Source organism: Coregonus lavaretus, assembly GCF_964263955.1.
Source record: "Coregonus lavaretus genome assembly, chromosome: 3".
NCBI classification, from domain to species: domain Eukaryota; kingdom Metazoa; phylum Chordata; class Actinopteri; order Salmoniformes; family Salmonidae; genus Coregonus; species Coregonus lavaretus.
The window spans coordinates 73,448,808-73,466,184 of record NC_139990.1 but is presented as its reverse complement, the minus strand read 5'-3'; the positions used below and the strand labels follow the sequence as shown (position 1 = coordinate 73,466,184).

Here is a 17,377-nt window from a genome sequence, read left to right as displayed (position 1 = left end):
AACTCGGGGAACAAAACGAGGTCAAATCATTACCTCAGTGATCTTCATGTCGGAAAGTCGGAGGTCTAGAAAGAGGCCGAGTTCCACACTTGGAATGAATTTGCCCAGTCGGTGCTAGTTTTTTTTCTGAGTTCCCAGTTGTCTTAAATGCACTAAAGTCGGAAGTAGATTTCCCATTTCTGAATTCCGAGTTCGCAGTTGTTTTGAACCCAGCATTAAAAAATATGCCAAAGTCTTCAGTCATGTAAAGGAAATTTTGTGAAAAGTGTTTATTTTACATTTTTAGCAGACGCTCTTATCCAGAGCGACATACAGGAGCAATTAGGGTTAAGTGCCTTGCTCAAGGGCACATTGACAGATTTTTCACCTAGTCAGCTCAGGGATTAGAACCAGAGACCTTTCAGTTACTGGCACAACGCTCTTAACCACTAAGCTACCTGCCGCCCCAGGCAAACATTTTCCTGGACCCTAGGCCACAAAACATTTCCCCCATGTGAGGTCACCCAGGTCACCCCCCTCTCGCGCTCACTTTCTGTTCCGGCACCTCCTGATTTACAAATTAAGCACTGATCCCAGCTAACAACAAAAGTTTCCACAACTTTAGACAATGTTCCCTTAAGAGTCTCATTAGGTCATTAACTAACATTTTCATAAGAATGTTCCCGTGATGTGCAAGGAATGTTTACAAGAGACCATTCCCTTAATGTCAAATAGAACTTACCCAGAACATGATCATGTTCTCAGAACTTAAAATATTAATGTTGTAGACACGTTTCATGGGAATGTTGCAAGAACATTCAGGTGTCCCGTTTTCTTTGGGTTATTCCATCAACGTCCCACCAAACATTCAAAGAGCATGGTTGCCATGTTCTCAGAACATAAGAATCACATCAGATGTCGTCATTGCATTTCTATCTGTAACATTCCTAATTTGTTGGAAAAACATGGCCCAGGTGGTAATTTCGCTTCTAACAGAAACATACCCTGAACATGGTTGCCCTATTCTCAGAATATCAGAAATGTGTATATTTACAGAAGCCTGTCTGTACTTTCTCACATTTGCCATTTAAGCAATGATGATGCCAGTTATACCAAAACAATAATAATATGCCATTTAGCAGTCGCTTTTATCCAAAGCGACTTACAGTCATGCGTGCATACATTTTTGTGTATGGGTGGTCCCAGGGATCTAACCCACTACCCTGGCGTTACAAGCGCTGTGCTCTACCAGCTGAGCTACAGAGGACCACAATATACAACACAGAGTTCCATCTCCAAGTTTTAATGTGGAAAAATATACAAACTGCAACAGAATCCCTTGGGACCAGGGGATAATATATTACTTACAGTGAGTAACGGAGTAATATAACGATTTACTGTCTTCAAATATTGTAATATTATTACAGTTACTTTTTCAAGTAACCCGTATATTACAGCCAATCAGCATTCAGTGCTTGAACCACCCAGTTTATAAATATATTTTAAAGCCTTGTCTCATGCTAATGGAAGTCATGCTGTAGGCTATCCTATATCCAATAGGCTATCGTAATGCCACAAATCTAAGAAAGATGGCAGCTGTGTTGTTACAGATGTCAGATTTTAACTTGATCACTCTTTTGTCACAGAGAATTTTCCTGATGCAGCAGTAAATTCAAATGAGCCTCGTGAGTGGCTGACAATGAGCAGTTCTCTTTCTCTCCATGTGGGAGCAGTCGAGTAATTGGGACAAGTGCTTACTATCAAAATTATATTCTCTCGCTGGTAAACGAGGAAATACTTTATTTCTATTGTATGGATTCTTGTCAAATAGATGAATCGACCTTAGTCTGTTCAAAAAGGACTAAGTTGTTGTGAAGAAAATAACAACCAGAGGGCGAACATACACTATATATATACAAGTACATGGACACCCCTTCAAATTAGTGGATTCGGCTATTTCAGCCACACCGGTTGCTGACAGGTGTATACAATCGAGCACACAGCCATGCAATCTCCATAGACAAACATTGTCATAGGATGCCAACTTTTAACAAGTCCGTTCGTAACATTTCTGCCCTGCTAGAGCTGCCCCGATCAACTGTAAGTGCTGTTATTGTAAAGTGGAAATGTCTAGGAGCAATAACGGCACTGCCGTTAAGTGGTAGGACACACAAGCTCACAGAAAGGGACCGCTGAGTGCTGAAGCGTGTAGCGCGTAAAATCGTCTGTCCTCGGTTGCAACTCTCACTAACAAGTTCCAAACTGACTCTGGAAGCAATGTCAGTACAATAACTGTTCGTCGGGAGCTTCATGAAATGGGTTTCCATGGCCAAGCAGCCGCACACAAGCCTAAGATCACCATGCGCAATGCCAAGTGTCGGCTGGAGTGGTGTAAAGCTCGCCGCCATTGGACTCTGGAGCAGTGGAAATGTGTTCTCTGGAATGATTATTCACGCTTCCCCATCTGGAAGTCCGAGGGACAAATCTGTTTTTGGCGGTGCAAGGAGAACGCTACCTGCCCGAAAGCATAGTGCCAACTGTAAGGTTTGGTGGAGGAGGAATAATGGTCTGGGGCTGTTTTTCATGGTTCGGGCTAGGCCCCTTAGTTCCAGTGAAGGGAAATCTTATTGACATTATAGACGATTCTGTGCTTCCAACTTTGTGGCAACAGTTTGGGGAAGGCCCTTTCCTGTTTCAGCATGACAATACCCCCATGCACAAAGCGAGGTCCATATAGAAATGGCTTGTCGAGATCGGTGTGGAAGAACTTGACTGGCCTGCACAGAGCCCTGACCTCAACTCCATCGAACACCTTTGGGATGCTTGCCGACCGTGAGCCAGGCCTAATCGCCCAACATCAGTGCCCAACCTCACTAATGCTCTTATGGCTGAATGGAAGCAAGTCCCCGCAGCAATGTTCCAACATCTAGTGGAAAGCCTTCCCAGAATAGTGGAGGCTGTTATAGCAGCAAAGGGGGGGACCAACTCCATCTTAATGCCCATGATTTTGGAATTAGGCGTTCGACGAGCAGGTGTTCACATACTTCATTGCAAAACAGTGTGTTTTATTCAGTTATTTGGAGATGTGAATATAGTATAGTTTTATCTAAAAAATTAAAATGTATTTAATGTTTCACTATTTTTATGTTATTGAAATTTACTGAGTAGGATGGTCCTCAATTCATCCAGGCATGGACTTTTCAAGGTGTCTAAAGGAGCTGAAGCACAACAGAGGGATGTTGGCCCATGTTGACTCCAATGCTTCCCACAGTTGTGTCAAGTTGGCTGGATGTCCTTTGGGTGGTGAAACATTCTTGATACACATGGGAAACTGTTGAGTGTGAAAAACCCAGCAGCATTGCAGTTCAGATCGATTCTGTTAATTGTTTACTTGTTACTTGTTATTCGTGTCAGATATTTCCATTTTGAGATAGTTGTTATTTTGACAGAATAATTATTAATGACTAATTATTACACCCTGAAACTGTGTGAAATGTGTTAGAATGTGTGAGTGTAGGACCAGTAAAGATTATGACATTGTGCTACTATTTAGCAATGTGAGTAAGAGTTAGGCCAGACAACAAAGGACAAGGAGAACTGTCTACAGACAACTGAGAAACCAAGATAAAGAGGCCTCCCAATTTAGGGAGGAGAGAAACTGTTAGGCTTGAAAGGAGAGTATGAAAAGGTTTCAGGATATTGTGAGGACGGCGATAACTAAGGAATGCAGCCTATGATAAGAACATGTGTGTGTGACCTGATGGTTAGGAGAGCAGAGGAAAACATGAGCTAAACCCAGGTACAGTGGAAATATACAGCCCGCCTACAGCGGGGTGGGATTTTTGTATGACGTGTGTGTATAAAAGATGGACTCTGAAATTGTGATAACAGAATTCTCAATGAATAAAGATCTCTGACTATTGCAACTGGGAGCTCTGTCCGTTTCTTGATCCAAAAGCCTTACAACCTTTTGGGAAATGCACAGAGACACTGAAATAGTTAGTTAATAAATTCTCTTAACATCTATTCACTGACTTGCTAGCACTGGTTACTCACACTGCTACAGTGGCTAATGTGTGGCTACAAATGTCCTGTGTTCGGTGGAACGTGAATGCGTTATCATGGGATGCTGCCTTCGAATCCTGTCCCAAATGGCAATAACCTACTGGAAATGGCAGGTAGGCAGTAGCGTTTGGATTGGTTAAACAACAACAGTATGCTACACCAACATTAGTTGCCATTCATACAAACTGTCAAAATGATTTCTCAGCACTGGGTGCTTAGACCACTGCACTATGGCAGTTCACAATGCTCTAGCAAGCCGTGAGAATCTGGGTATTTTTCTAATGAGCTCCGGCCCCAAACAAGACCAAATTTTTCGACGCCTTTGTAGCCTGAATGGAGAATACTTTATGTATGAACCAGTCCACGGGGGATACAAGTGTAAGCTGTCTACATGGGTTCACTTTGGACGGTAAAATGAAACGACTCAATATCGCCATCTGCCGGCCTTTGGACTACAGTCAAGTGGGAACTTTTTACACGGAACTAAATATCACGGAACGGTTTCAGTGCTGCACAATAATGGCAGCTGTGGAAAAGGCACATGTGGAGAACTCAGTAGAGATATTAGGTAAGCGTAAACCTTTACTGTGTCAACTTTAATTGTTTTTTCTTAGAATTGTTCAAAAGTAGCCAGCTAGCTAGATGATTAACCTTATATCGCTGGTCTCTCCTAGACTCAACAGACTGGACTCAAGCTGGTAGCTAGGCTAGCAATAGCATTGCCACTCTAGCATGATCATATAGTCTATGGCTGTACGTTAGGTATAGTTGGCTAGCTAGCTAACGTAGGTATCTGAAAAGTGACATTTACATTAAACCATACGTGGTTTTAAGTAGCCAGATCAACTAGCTAGCTACAATACTTGCTTTTAGTCGTCTGCACTCTGCATTTGAAATGTCAAATGGCATTAACATTCGCTAGCCTTTGTGACGTAACTTGGCTAGCATAGGGAGCTAACTTAGATAGCTGGCTAGCAAGCTGTCTGTGTAAGCCATGCATTTGATCGAATCAATAGTTAATGCCCAGCCTTAGATTGTAGCTAGTGTTTATTGAGAAGCCTGAATAATGATAACATTAAAGGGTGTTAACTGTCGGTTAGGTTAAGCTAGATCTGAAGTGGCAGAGCTAAATTGTTTTGAATTTGCAACCGATTAGGTCTACCTAGTATTTGTATCAGACAAATTGATAAATGCCTTATTTTCACACATCAGAAGAAGATTCTGAGCCCCAGGAGGACCACAACGCTGAGAGTGATGATTCTGACAGAGGGAGCGATGGAGAGGGGTCAGAGGATGGAGGGAGTGATGGAGAGGGGTCAGAGGATGGAGAAGAGGATGATGGAGAGAGTGATGGGGAACAGGCTGAGGATGGAGGGAGTGAAGGAGAGAAAGAGGAGGGTGAAGGCAACAAGGAAGTAGATGATGTAGACACCAACCCCAATGCTGGATGGGCGGAGGCCATGGCCAAGATTCTGCAGAAGAAAACACCAGAGAGCAAACCCAGCATCCTGCTGAAGAACAAACAGCTGGACAAGATGAAGGAGAAGGAGAAGAAGGAGTATCTGGAGAGGAAGAAACAGGTACTGTGTATTTTTTCATGACTGTAAATGTGTGTGTGCATGCATAGTCCTACTTGTTTGTTTGTGCATGTACCTGTATGTCAATTTCTCACTTTAATCAAAACAGCTATTAACCTGATACTGGTTATTGAAATCATATAGATCATAGCCTGATAACAGAAATGGCCTCCAGTTCACCTGGAGTTGAATTGCACCCATGGCATTTATTCAGTACAGCTTGCCTGTATGTGCGTGCTTAATTACAATTTTTTCTGGCCGACAGACTGATAAAAAGCGAGCTTGGGAGATGATGTGTCGAGAGAAGCCAGACGTTGTAAAAGACCGAGAGAATGAGAAGAACCTGCAGAGAGTTGCTACCAGGTACATACACACTTGTGTGCCGCTTACAAACCTACAGTGCGTTCAGAAAGTATTCACACCCCTTGACTTTTTACACATTTGGTTGCGTTAAAGCCTGAATTTAAAATGGATTAAATTGAGATTTTTGGTCACTGGCCTACACACAATACCCCATAATTTCAAAGTGGAATTCTGTTTTTAGAAATTGTTACAAATTAATAAAAAATGAAAAGCTGAAATGTCTTGAATCAATAAGTACAGTGCGTTTAAAAGTATTTAGACCCCTTGACTTTTTTGACAAAATAAAATGCATAAATACCTTATTTACATAAGTATTCAGACCCTTTATTCAGTACTTTTTTACAGCCTCAAGTCTAATTAGGTATGACGCTACAAGCTTGGCACACCTTTATTTGTGGAGTTTCTCCCATTTATTTTCTGCAGATCCTCTCAAGCTCTGTCAGGTTGGATGGGGAGCGTCGCTGCACAGCTATTTTCAGGTCTCTCCAGATATGTTAGATCAGGTTCAAGTCCAAACTCTGGCTGGCCCACTCAAGGACATTCAGAGACTTGTCCCGAAGCCACTCCTGCGTTGTCTTGGCTGTGTGCTTAGGGTCGATGAACCTTCGCCCCCAGTCTGAGGTCCTGAGCACTCTGGAGCAGGTTTTCATCAAGGATCTCTCTGTACTTTGCTCCGCTCATCTTTCCCTCGATCCTGACTAGTCTCTCAAGTCCCTGCCGCTAAAAAACATTCTCACAGCATTATGCTGCCACCACCATGCTTCACCGTAGGGATGGTGCCAGGTTTTCACCAGACGTGATGCTTGGCATTCAGGCCAAAGAGTTCAATCTTGGTTTCATCAGAACAGAGAATCTTGTTTCTCATGGTCTGAGAGTCATTTAGGCGCCTTTTGGCAAACTCCAAGCGGGCTGTCGTGCCTTTTACTGAGGAATGACTTCCGTCTAGCCACTCTACCATAAAGGCCTGATTGGTGGAGTGTTGCAGAGATGGTTGTCCTTCTGGAAGGTTCTCCCATCTCCACAGAGGAACTCTTGAGCTCTGTCAGAGTGACCAAGGCCCTTCTCCCCCGATTGCTCTGTTTGGCCGGGCGGCCAGCTCTAGGAAGAGTCTTGGTGGTTCCAAACTTCTTCCATTTAAGAATGATGGCGGCCACTGTGTTCTTGGGGACCTTCAATGCTACAGAAATGTTTTGGTACCCTTCCCCAGATCTGTGTCTCGACATAATCCTGTCTCGGAGCTCTACGGACAATTCCTTTGACCTCATGGCTTGGTTTTTGCTCTGACATGCACTGTCAACTGTGGGACCTTATATAGACAGGTATGTGCCTTTCCAAATCATGTCCAATCAATTGATTTTAGCACAGGTGGACTCCAATCAATTTGTAGAAACATCTCAAGGATGATCAATGGAAACAGGGTGCAACTGAGCTCAATTTCGAGTCTAATAGCAATGGGTCTGAATACTTATGTAAATAAGATATTTCTGTTTTCACTTTGTCATTATGGGGTATTGTGTGTAGATTGATGAGGAATTTTTATTTATTTAATCCATTTTAGAATATGGCTGTAACATAACAAAATGTGGAAAAAGTCAAGGGGTGAATACTTTCCGAATGCACTGTATTCAACCCCTTTGTTATGGTAAGCCAAAATACATTTAGGAGGGAAAATGTGCGTAACGAGTCGCATGATAAGTTGCATGGACTCACTGTGTGTGCAGTAATAGTGTTTAACATGATTTTTGAATGACTACCTCATCTCTGTACCACACATATACAATTATCTATAAGGTCCCTCAGTCGAGCAGTGAATTTCAAACACCGATTCAACCACAAAGACCAGGGAGGGTTTCCAATGCCTCGCAAAGAAGGGCACCTATTGGTAGATAAAACATATTTTTTTAAAGCAGACATTGAATATACCTTTTGGATGGTGTATTAATACACCAAGTCACTACAAAGATACAGGTGCCCTTCCTAACTCAGTTGCAGGAGAGGAAGGAAACCGCTCAGGGATTTCACCATGAGGCCAATGGTGACTTTAAAACAGAGTTTAATGGCTGTGATTGGAGAAAACTGAGGCTGGATCAACAACGTTGTAGCTACTCCACAATACTAACCTAATTGACAGAGTGAAAAGAAGGAAGCCTGTACATAATACAAATATTCCTAAACATGCATCCTGTTTGCAACAACACACTAAAGTAATACTTTAAAAAATGTGGCAAAGCAATTAACTTTTTGTCCTCTGAATACAAAGTGAGTACCATGCGCCATATTGTCAACCATAGTGGTGGCTGTTATGGGTATGCTTGTAATCGTTAAGGACTGGGGAGTTTTTCAGGATGAAAACCTAAACAAGAATGGCGCTAAGCACCGGCAAAATCCTACAGAAAAACCTGGTTCAGTCTGCTTTCCGCCAGACACTGGGAGATTAATTCACCTTTCAGCAGCACAATAACCTAAAACACAAGGCCAAATATACACTGTAGCTGCTTACCAAGAAGACAGTGAATGTTCCTGAGTGGCCGAGGTTAGTTTTGACTTAAATCTGCTTGAAAATCTATGGCAAGACCTAAAAATGATTGTCTAGCAGTGATCAACAACCAATTTGACAGAGCTTGAAGAATTTTGAAAAGAATAATGGGCAAAGATTGTACAATTGAGGTATGCAAAGCTCTTAGAGACTTACCCAGAAAGACTCACAGCTGTAATCGCTGCCAATGGTGATTCTAACATATATTGATTTAGCGATGTGACTATTTATGTAAATGAGTTATTTCTGTATTTCATTTTCAATACATGTTTTCACGTTGTTATTATGGGGTTTTGTGGGTAGATGGGTGAGAGGGAAAAAACTATTTAATCCATTTTTAATTCAGGCTGTAACACAACAAAATGTGGAATTCAAGGGGTATGAATACTTTCTGAAGGCACTAGTTTGTATATCTCTTAATGATACAGTGCCTGCCGGATGAGGATGGGGATAACAGAATGATTACATCAGGAAAAAATCCCATGCATATGATTTATGCTAAATATAAGCTTCACAAAATATCACAATGAATCTTAAAGTGAATTGACTTTAAATTCTACCAGAATAACAGTGTGGTGTGTGTACCTCTCCTCTCCACAGGGGGGTAGTACAGCTGTTCAACGCCGTGAGGAAGCACCAGAAGACGGTGGATGAGAAGGTGAAGGAGGCGGGTGGCTCGGAGAGGAAGAAAGCCAAGCTCCTCTCCTCTGTCTCCAAGAAGGACTTCATCAATGTGCTGCGGGGCACAGAGGGGGGTAGCGAGATCATCACCAAGACAGAGAGACAGACGGTGAGTTTCATCCACCAAACCTCTCTCTACCACTGTTGATGTGTTGTTTTCCCAGAGTTGTTCTTCGGGCAGGGGTTAAAATCCCCCCCCACCCCACCCCCACCTCCCCCAAATAAAGAAAATATATTTATTGCGGCCAAAGTGGCAGTTGTGCCCTTGGGCTGAATATAATAATTATAATTCCATTCTCCCAGATGCCAATCGCTGTGCACCAAAGCACCACTCACTCATATGGCTCTCTCAGATATCTCAATTCGTATTAGCTAATGCGCGTCACGTGATCGGATCCTTCTCACAGGCCTAGCAGCTCCGAAGTAGCCTAGAAGTGAAGACAGACACATTGGGGATGCAACGGCGTGCGTCCTTCTTATCGAATTCTGAGGCGCACGTCCTTCTTATCGAATTCTGAGGCGCACTTTGAAGATGTTAGAAGAACTGTCCACATTTACTTTTCCTCAGCCAACAAGACAAGTAAAAAAACAGCAAAATCACTAGCCTATGTCAATTTTCTATCCCCCATAGTAATAAATCTATTGGTTAGCTTGTCGTTCTGTGCGAGAAATAAAGATTTGAAACAGACTCTGGGACAGTTGTGGGATGATAGATCCTAAATTCATACAACCACTGCACATAATTGTAAAAAAAAAAAAAAGCAACAGATCAAAAAGTTTAGCTTAAAATGTGGATAAACTATTATTTCTTTACATTGTAAGCAATGCGCATACGGCAGTAGGCCACGCACGAATGTTCCAATATGAAATTAGCAGGGAAAAACATTCTCAAAGCATAACGCACATGAGTGGTTTCATGTGACGGAGATGAAAATATCTGTTAGTGATTTAGAAAGCGGGGAGATCAAAACATGCAACAACTAGCATGGGTTGCTAATATGACTATAATTGTGCCTTTGGCTACTTGACAATGAAAGAAAGTTGATTTGAAAACCAATAGAACATGAGAGAAAGGCTTTTTCCAGTGGCATATAAGGAGGTGTTTATATAATTCCTTCATTTTTTGGGGTTGGATTTTGGCTAGTTAAGACATGCCTCATAAAATGACAAAAAACATCCAGGTTTTAAACAATTACTTTGATGGTTAAATAGTTTCAAAATGCTAATTGACTGAAACAGTCAATGCACAACTATTCTTAATGCAATTGTGTGAAAAACACTTGTTATCCAGAAAAGTTTTTTCAAGTGATTTTTATAATTTTACATAATTCTTATTGATAATAATATGTGACGTCACGAGAGGCTACACAGCTTTCAGCGGGATTGCTCAAGTAGTGCAAGGAGACAAGGTTCAAACAAAACAAGGATTTTATTAAAGGTCTTGGGAAATTAACGAAAATATAACAAAATTCTGTTCTCTTGTGGCTCTTTAAGGGTTAACAGTTCAGGGATGTCTCTTCCACATCCAAAATCATAATTCTCACTCGCTCAGATAACTTTTCCCCAGCCTTACTGTAGTCCACGTTGCAGCTAGTGGCCAACCCAGCAAAAAGTCCTTCCAAATGTCTCTCCTGTATTTCCACAGGCGAATATATCCAAAGGTGAGTATTTCCCAAAGGTAAGTATCTCCAAATCCTTATATTCCTCATGGAAGTGGACGTGCAGCACTCTTGTCCTCCAGAGAGCCCAGGTTGGAGACTGTGTTTCTTCACAACCCACACACTCCCTCTCAGTGTGTCTCTTCCCTTCAAAAAACCTTCAGCTCATCAGCTCCTGATTGGTTTCAGCTGCGTGGGAAGATTGGCCATAGAGGGGTGGAGTTCCCGACCATACCAGCAGATGGAGCCATAGCTGTCTGGGTTTGCAGCCATCTCAGGGGGATGTAACGTCCCTCCAGGACACAGCCTCTCGTGACATCACACATCCCCCTCCTCGGGACCAACGTCCTCGTCGGGGTAAAGGCAGCGAAGAAGGCATCACGCCGGGAGAGGGCGTCCGCATTGCCGTGGTGCTTGCCAGCCCATACTGGCCTGTGAGAGGGGGAAGCTCTTGGGTGCCTGGGACGTCTTCTTCCCTGGAGAACGGAGCACTTTCCTGGGCTGCGTTCTCTTCTCCCGTATCCGGACCAGTCTCTGTGTCGGTCTGGGCACCTGCCATCCCTATCAGAGCCTCTCCGTTTCCGAGGTACTCGGGTTATCCTCTCCTGAGACTCTCTCCAGAGTGGGTAAAAGGCTGGGCAGTCTCGTCCAATTAGGACAGGGACGGGGAGGGAATCAACCACCCCCGCCGTCGTGTGTATGGTTCCCCGTGTGCTGGTCATTGTAAGTTCAGTAATGGGGTATTCTCTGGTGTCTCCATGGACACAGGAAACTGGGAGGACTTTCCCCGGGGTCAGACACGTTGGGCCCACCAAATCCTTACGCACCAGGGTGGCCCGGCTACCAGAATCTAGTAAGGCCTCCACATCATGGTGATTCACAGTTACCGGGCAGGTGGGGGGTCGATCTGGGCCGCCATCTACGACTCCCAAGAGCGAGGCAAAACGGTGTGTGGGTGCTGAGCTGGAGGACTCCGCAGTGGGCATAGGTTCATCGGCTGGTTTCCCACACTGCCAGGAGATATGTCCCATCTCCCCACACCGGTAACACTGTCGAGTTTCCCCCTCCTGGTGGACTCTTCTTGGACCCGCCTGGTTTCTGGCTCCCCCTGGAGCCGGGATAAGTCCTGACGTGGCTGGGTTCGAGACCTTGGGGTCCTTTGGACGGGTTCTTCCCATTTGTGGTGGGGGCGCACTCCTGGGGTCTTTTCGGGAAGCATTCAGCATCTCCGCTGTGGCCTGGTACTTTTCCACAGCTTCCACGGTCAGATCAGCCGTGGTCAAGGCCTGTTGACTGATGAACCGTTTTGCCTCATAAGGCAGGGCGCGTAGGTAACGATCCACCACAACGGCCTCCACCACCGCCGCTGCTGTATTCCTCTGCGGATCCAGCCATTTCCTTGCGATTCGGACAAGTTCATGCATCTGCGCCCGAGGAGGTTGGTCTGGTTGGAAGGTCCAGCTGTGAAAGCGCTGGGCCATACCAAACTTTGTGAGTCCATATCTGCTGAGGATCTCAGACTTCAGGGCATCATAGTCAGTAACCTGGTCAGGGCCCAGGTCCCGGACAGCATTCAGCGATTCCCCGGTTAGAAAGGGGGCTAACAGACCAACCCACTGTTGCTTGGGCCAGGCTTCCCTAGTGGCCGTGGCCTCAAATGCATGCAGGTATGCCTCAATGTCATCGGTAGCTCCCATCTTAGATATAAAGTCACTTGCCTTTATGGGGCGGGTATTTTGGACAACCATCTGTCTCTGCAACTGCAATTCCTCTGCCTTCAGAAGGTTGGCTTTCTTTTGCTCCTCCAAGAGAGCCACGTTTGCTTGCATCTGGGCTTGCTGGCCAGCAACAAGGGCTTTCAATATGTCCTCCATTTCAGTCGGCGGGGAGCCTACGGCCAACTTGGAAAACTGGGTGATCAAACCTTCGGTATCCTCCTCTGACATGCACTATTAACGCTTGAGCTTGCCCGTATTCTCCACCATCTGTGACGTCACGAGAGGCTACACAGCTTTCAGCGGGATTGCTCAAGTAGTGCAAGGAGACAAGGTTCAAACAAAACAAGGATTTTATTAAAGGTCTTGGGAAATTAACGAAAATATAACAAAATTCTGTTCTCTTGTGGCTCTTTAAGGGTTAACAGTTCAGGGATGTCTCTTCCACATCCAAAATCATAATTCTCACTCGCTCAGATAACTTTTCCCCAGCCTTACTGTAGTCCACGTTGCAGCTAGTGGCCAACCCAGCAAAAAGTCCTTCCAAATGTCTCTCCCGTATTTCCACAGGCGAATATATCCAAAGGTGAGTATTTCCCAAAGGTAAGTATCTCCAAATCCTTATATTCCTCATGGAAGTGGACGTGCAGCACTCTTGTCCTCCAGAGAGCCCAGGTTGGAGACTGTGTTTCTTCACAACCCACACACTCCCTCTCAGTGTGTCTCTTCCCTTCAAAAAACCTTCAGCTCATCAGCTCCTGATTGGTTTCAGCTGCGTGGGAAGATTGGCCATAGAGGGGTGGAGTTCCCGACCATACCAGCAGATGGAGCCATAGCTGTCTGGGTTTGCAGCCATCTCAGGGGGATGTAACGTCCCTCCAGGACACAGCCTCTCGTGACATCACAAATAACAATCAGGATGTTGTGTCCAATGGGGTAAATGCAGATGGACAAACCCTATGCTGCAGCCCATGTATAGCCACTATGCTGCATCAGTTGGGCTACAGGTGATAATGCTTATTGCTAATAGCACATCTGATAATATAGACCTCAAATATTCAACTCTGGACCTCGAAGCCAGTTCCACTGCCTTTTTTTCATTGTTCCTCTCTAGTCAAGGACTGAGAGTTTAGACCTGGGACACCAGGTGTGTGCAATGAATTATCAGGCAGAACAGAAAAACAGCAGTCTCTGGACCTCGTAGGGTAAGAGTTGAATACCCAGATATAGACCATGCATAGGTTATATGCATGGTCCAATATGTTAAAATCATTTTTACTAGTATGTTATTGGGCTCATTTATGGAGGTGGAAATTGTATTTTAGATGTGGCCAGCATCATTTTATTTTTATTTGTTTTGGGTAGAATGGCCTTTTAAAAAGTCACCAGACTTCTCAGTCCTTCTACATAAAAATTATCCCAGGGAGGACATTGGACCCCCTAAGCAAGGTGACTGGAATTGATAAAACTCGCAGTTTAGTACATATACAAAATTATCCTCTTTCCCTAAAAGCATGATGGTCATGACTTGTTTTTACATGAAAGGGCAAGTTAACTTGGCCCCGCAGATAATCGAGCTGAGATCGACTTAAGTTTCAGTCATGGGAATATTTTTTGCTTAAACACCTGTCTTCGGGACTGTGTTTTGCTCTTAATCATCTATTGGTCAGGGGTCCATGCTAGAGAAGCATTAAAGTGACCTTTCTGTTGCCATTAATTGTATTGCAACTAGGGCTGTCCCCAACAACAACAAAATCTAGGCCGACGAAGAGTCGTCTGTTCTTTCGAACAATCACTTGGTCCACATTTTTAAGCTTGTATTTTTCCGTATACAGTATAGACACATCCTATTTGTTTGAATCAAATCAACAATATGCACTGAGCTTGTCTGATGCTTTAAGCGAACATGTTTTATTAAATAATTAAGACACACATGACTAGTGAGTCCGTCCGCAATTGATTTACCGTATTTTCCGCACTATAAGGCGCACCGGAGTATAAGCCGCAGCAGCTAAATTGAATGATATTGAATGATGCGTACATATATAAGCCGCACTGGACTATAAGCCGCAGGTGTTTTAATGTTTAATTACCATATGTAAGGGTTCGTGCACAGAGGGGATTGTCGGGAAAGAGACAAACTGTCTCGCTCTCATAATGTCTGTCTGTCTTGCTGTCGTTCTGTCTCTCGTTCTGTCTCTCGTACCACTCTTGGTTCCACTTTTACTTTTGTGCGCTACCTCACTCTTTTCCGGCCTCCAGCTTTTCCTGCCGGAGCCCGCCGCTTAAAGGTGGGGGGCGCGGACCGGTCATAGAGCCCATAGAGTTAAAGTTGGTGGACTGTAACCTGTAAAATCCATAGATTTAGGAGGTCTTCTAGTGGCCGTTAGCTGTAAAAATCCATAGATTAGCCGCACCGTTATATAAGCCGCAGGGTCGAAAAATTGGAAAAAAGGCGCGGCTTATAGTCCGAAAATTACGGTAATTGCTGGGCCTGGGTCAGCCTTGCTGGACTGTGTTTTTAAAAAAAATACAGCGAGTGACTGTGTGACTAGCACCCGTTGTCTCTCTCTCCTCCCTGCTGCAGCGACCACCACAGAACATCAACAGTGTGTATCGCGCTGTCCGTGTTGCTGAAGCTGCAACCTAATTACAGCCATTTCTGACTGAAAAGTGATCTTACTGAAATCCCTAATTTGTTTAGGAAAAACATTCCCTATTCCCTCAACCCTTGCTCTCTTTACGTGACACTTGTATGCATCGCATGCACGTGACCAATAAGGCCTGACCTATAGCATATCATAGTCACATCAATAAATTGGTTATAACAAACTCTGAACACCATAACACGTGACAGCAAAATAGATGCAGAGGACGTGACAAACTCGAAACGGGGGAATGTTTACTGGTTGCTCAGGAGGTAAAGGGGAAGTCAGATGTGCATTTTCTTTTTTACTAGTTGTGGAAAATTAAGGCAAGGGCTGTTTTCTCATCTCTTAAGTCCGCTGCTGCCTCCGCCGCATTGTTCTCAACACCAATATGCTGGTTAACTTTGCTGTTATTCACATAGCAACATGGTCTAGGAAAAGGTGCCAATTCAACAGCGCACTGATGTGTTTTAGAACTGCGGAGAGCGACCACTATCCAATGCGGGACAAAGCACATTTGTTATTAAATAATAATATTTTTTATTTGTGTTGCTCCATGGACTATGCCATCCCCATGGCCTCCACAATGGATCAGTCCACTGGTGTCTTGTTACTCCCGAGTGGCGCAGTGGTCTAAGGCACTGCATCGCAGTGCTAGCTGTGCCACTAGAGATCCTGGTTCGAGTCCAGGTTCTGTCGCAGCCGGCCGCGACCGGGAGACCCATGGGCGGCGCACAATTGGTCCAGCGTCGTCCAAGGTAGGGGAGGGTTTGGCCGGCAGGGATGTGGGTTCGTTTCCCACGGGGGGCCAGTATGAAAAATATATATATAATAATAATACATGTATGCATTCACTAACTGTAAGTCGCTCTGGATAAGAGCGTCTGCTAAATGACTAAAATGTAAATGTAAATGTTGTACACCAGTGTCCTGTTGTCATAAGTGTCGTTTCCCTTGATGTCCACATGGTGGCACCGTTGACTTTGGGATGTTGTGAAACATTCTAGGAGACTTTTGTTATGATGAGACTGAGGAGTTGGGAGTTATAGTGGTGGTCTTATTCCTGTGTTTGATCATACATACACCTGAAGCAGAAATAGATTTGATATAAGAAACGGCTCATGTATGGGTAATAAGTACCATCTTTGTTTAGACCGGCAGGGGGGTGGAAGAGAAGCCAGCCTGGAGCGTGCTGAGAGACGACTTTATGATGGGAGCCTCCATGAAGGACTGGGACAAGGAGAGCGATGAGGAGGGGGGCGAGCAGGAGGCACCAGGGGGTGCGGAGGACTACAACAGCGAGTCGGACTGAACAGACAGGCCCATCTCTGTAAGTGTGTGTATGACTGAGCACACCCAGGAGTGTGTGTGCACAAGACCGTGCCTTTGTGTTCACTGTGAGGAATGGAGCTGAAGGGTCCTGCATCGCTGAGATCAGCTCAACCCAGCCTCCCTCTCCTCTTCCCCCAGAGGCAGCCCTACCAGGCCCAAAGACCCCTCTTTGACTTTTCAAAGAGGAGCTGAAGAAAGACTGGGGTCAAAGTCCTGTTCTGGCCCACAATGCTTTGGGTCAGGATACCTAGTTTGTGTAATGCTGGTGCTCTCTGGCTTGTCAATGTCCCACTGAACATTTTTCCATCTGAACTCTGTTGTATATAGACCTTTTTTACCTAACAGTTGCAGCATGTCCCTCAATAAAAAGCCAGTTGATAAACATTTCCCCTTTCAGTTTTGTGTTTACTTGTTTTTAGGTGAACTGAGGGCTAATGTAGCCTATCACTGAATACTAGTTTAGTTGTAGTACTAGTAATAGCACTAGTTTAACTAAAGACTATCAATGTGTTTATACACTGTGTACAAAACATTATGAACACCTGCTATTTCTATGACAGGCTGACCAGGTAAAAGCTATGATCCCTTATTGATGTCACTTGTTAATTCCACTTCAATCAGTGTAGATGAAGGGGAGGAGACAGGTCAAATAAGGATTTTTAAACCTTGAGACTATTGAGACATGGATTGTGTGTGTGTGCCATTCAGGGGGTGAATGGGCAAGACACAAAAAAATTTAGAACTGCAACGCTGCTGTGTTTTTCACACTCAACAGTTTCCTGTGTGTATCAAGAATTGGTCCACCATTCAAAGGACATCCAGC

The 17,377-nt window shown here is 44.3% G+C and overlaps 1 protein-coding gene across 1 annotated transcript; it reads left to right on the top strand.

The window, feature by feature from the left end:
* Positions 1 to 4,547: 4,547 nt before the first annotated feature.
* Positions 4,548 to 16,940, top strand: LOC311110258 (RRP15-like protein). The gene is made up of 5 exons (XM_084152990.1): positions 4,548 to 4,612; positions 5,257 to 5,624; positions 5,887 to 5,984; positions 9,121 to 9,310; positions 16,376 to 16,940. Exons 1-5 carry the CDS (start codon positions 4,564 to 4,566, stop codon positions 16,532 to 16,534), a joined length of 864 nt encoding a protein of 287 aa, XP_084009116.1. The 5' UTR covers positions 4,548 to 4,563; the 3' UTR covers positions 16,535 to 16,940.
* Positions 16,941 to 17,377: the final 437 nt, after the last annotated feature.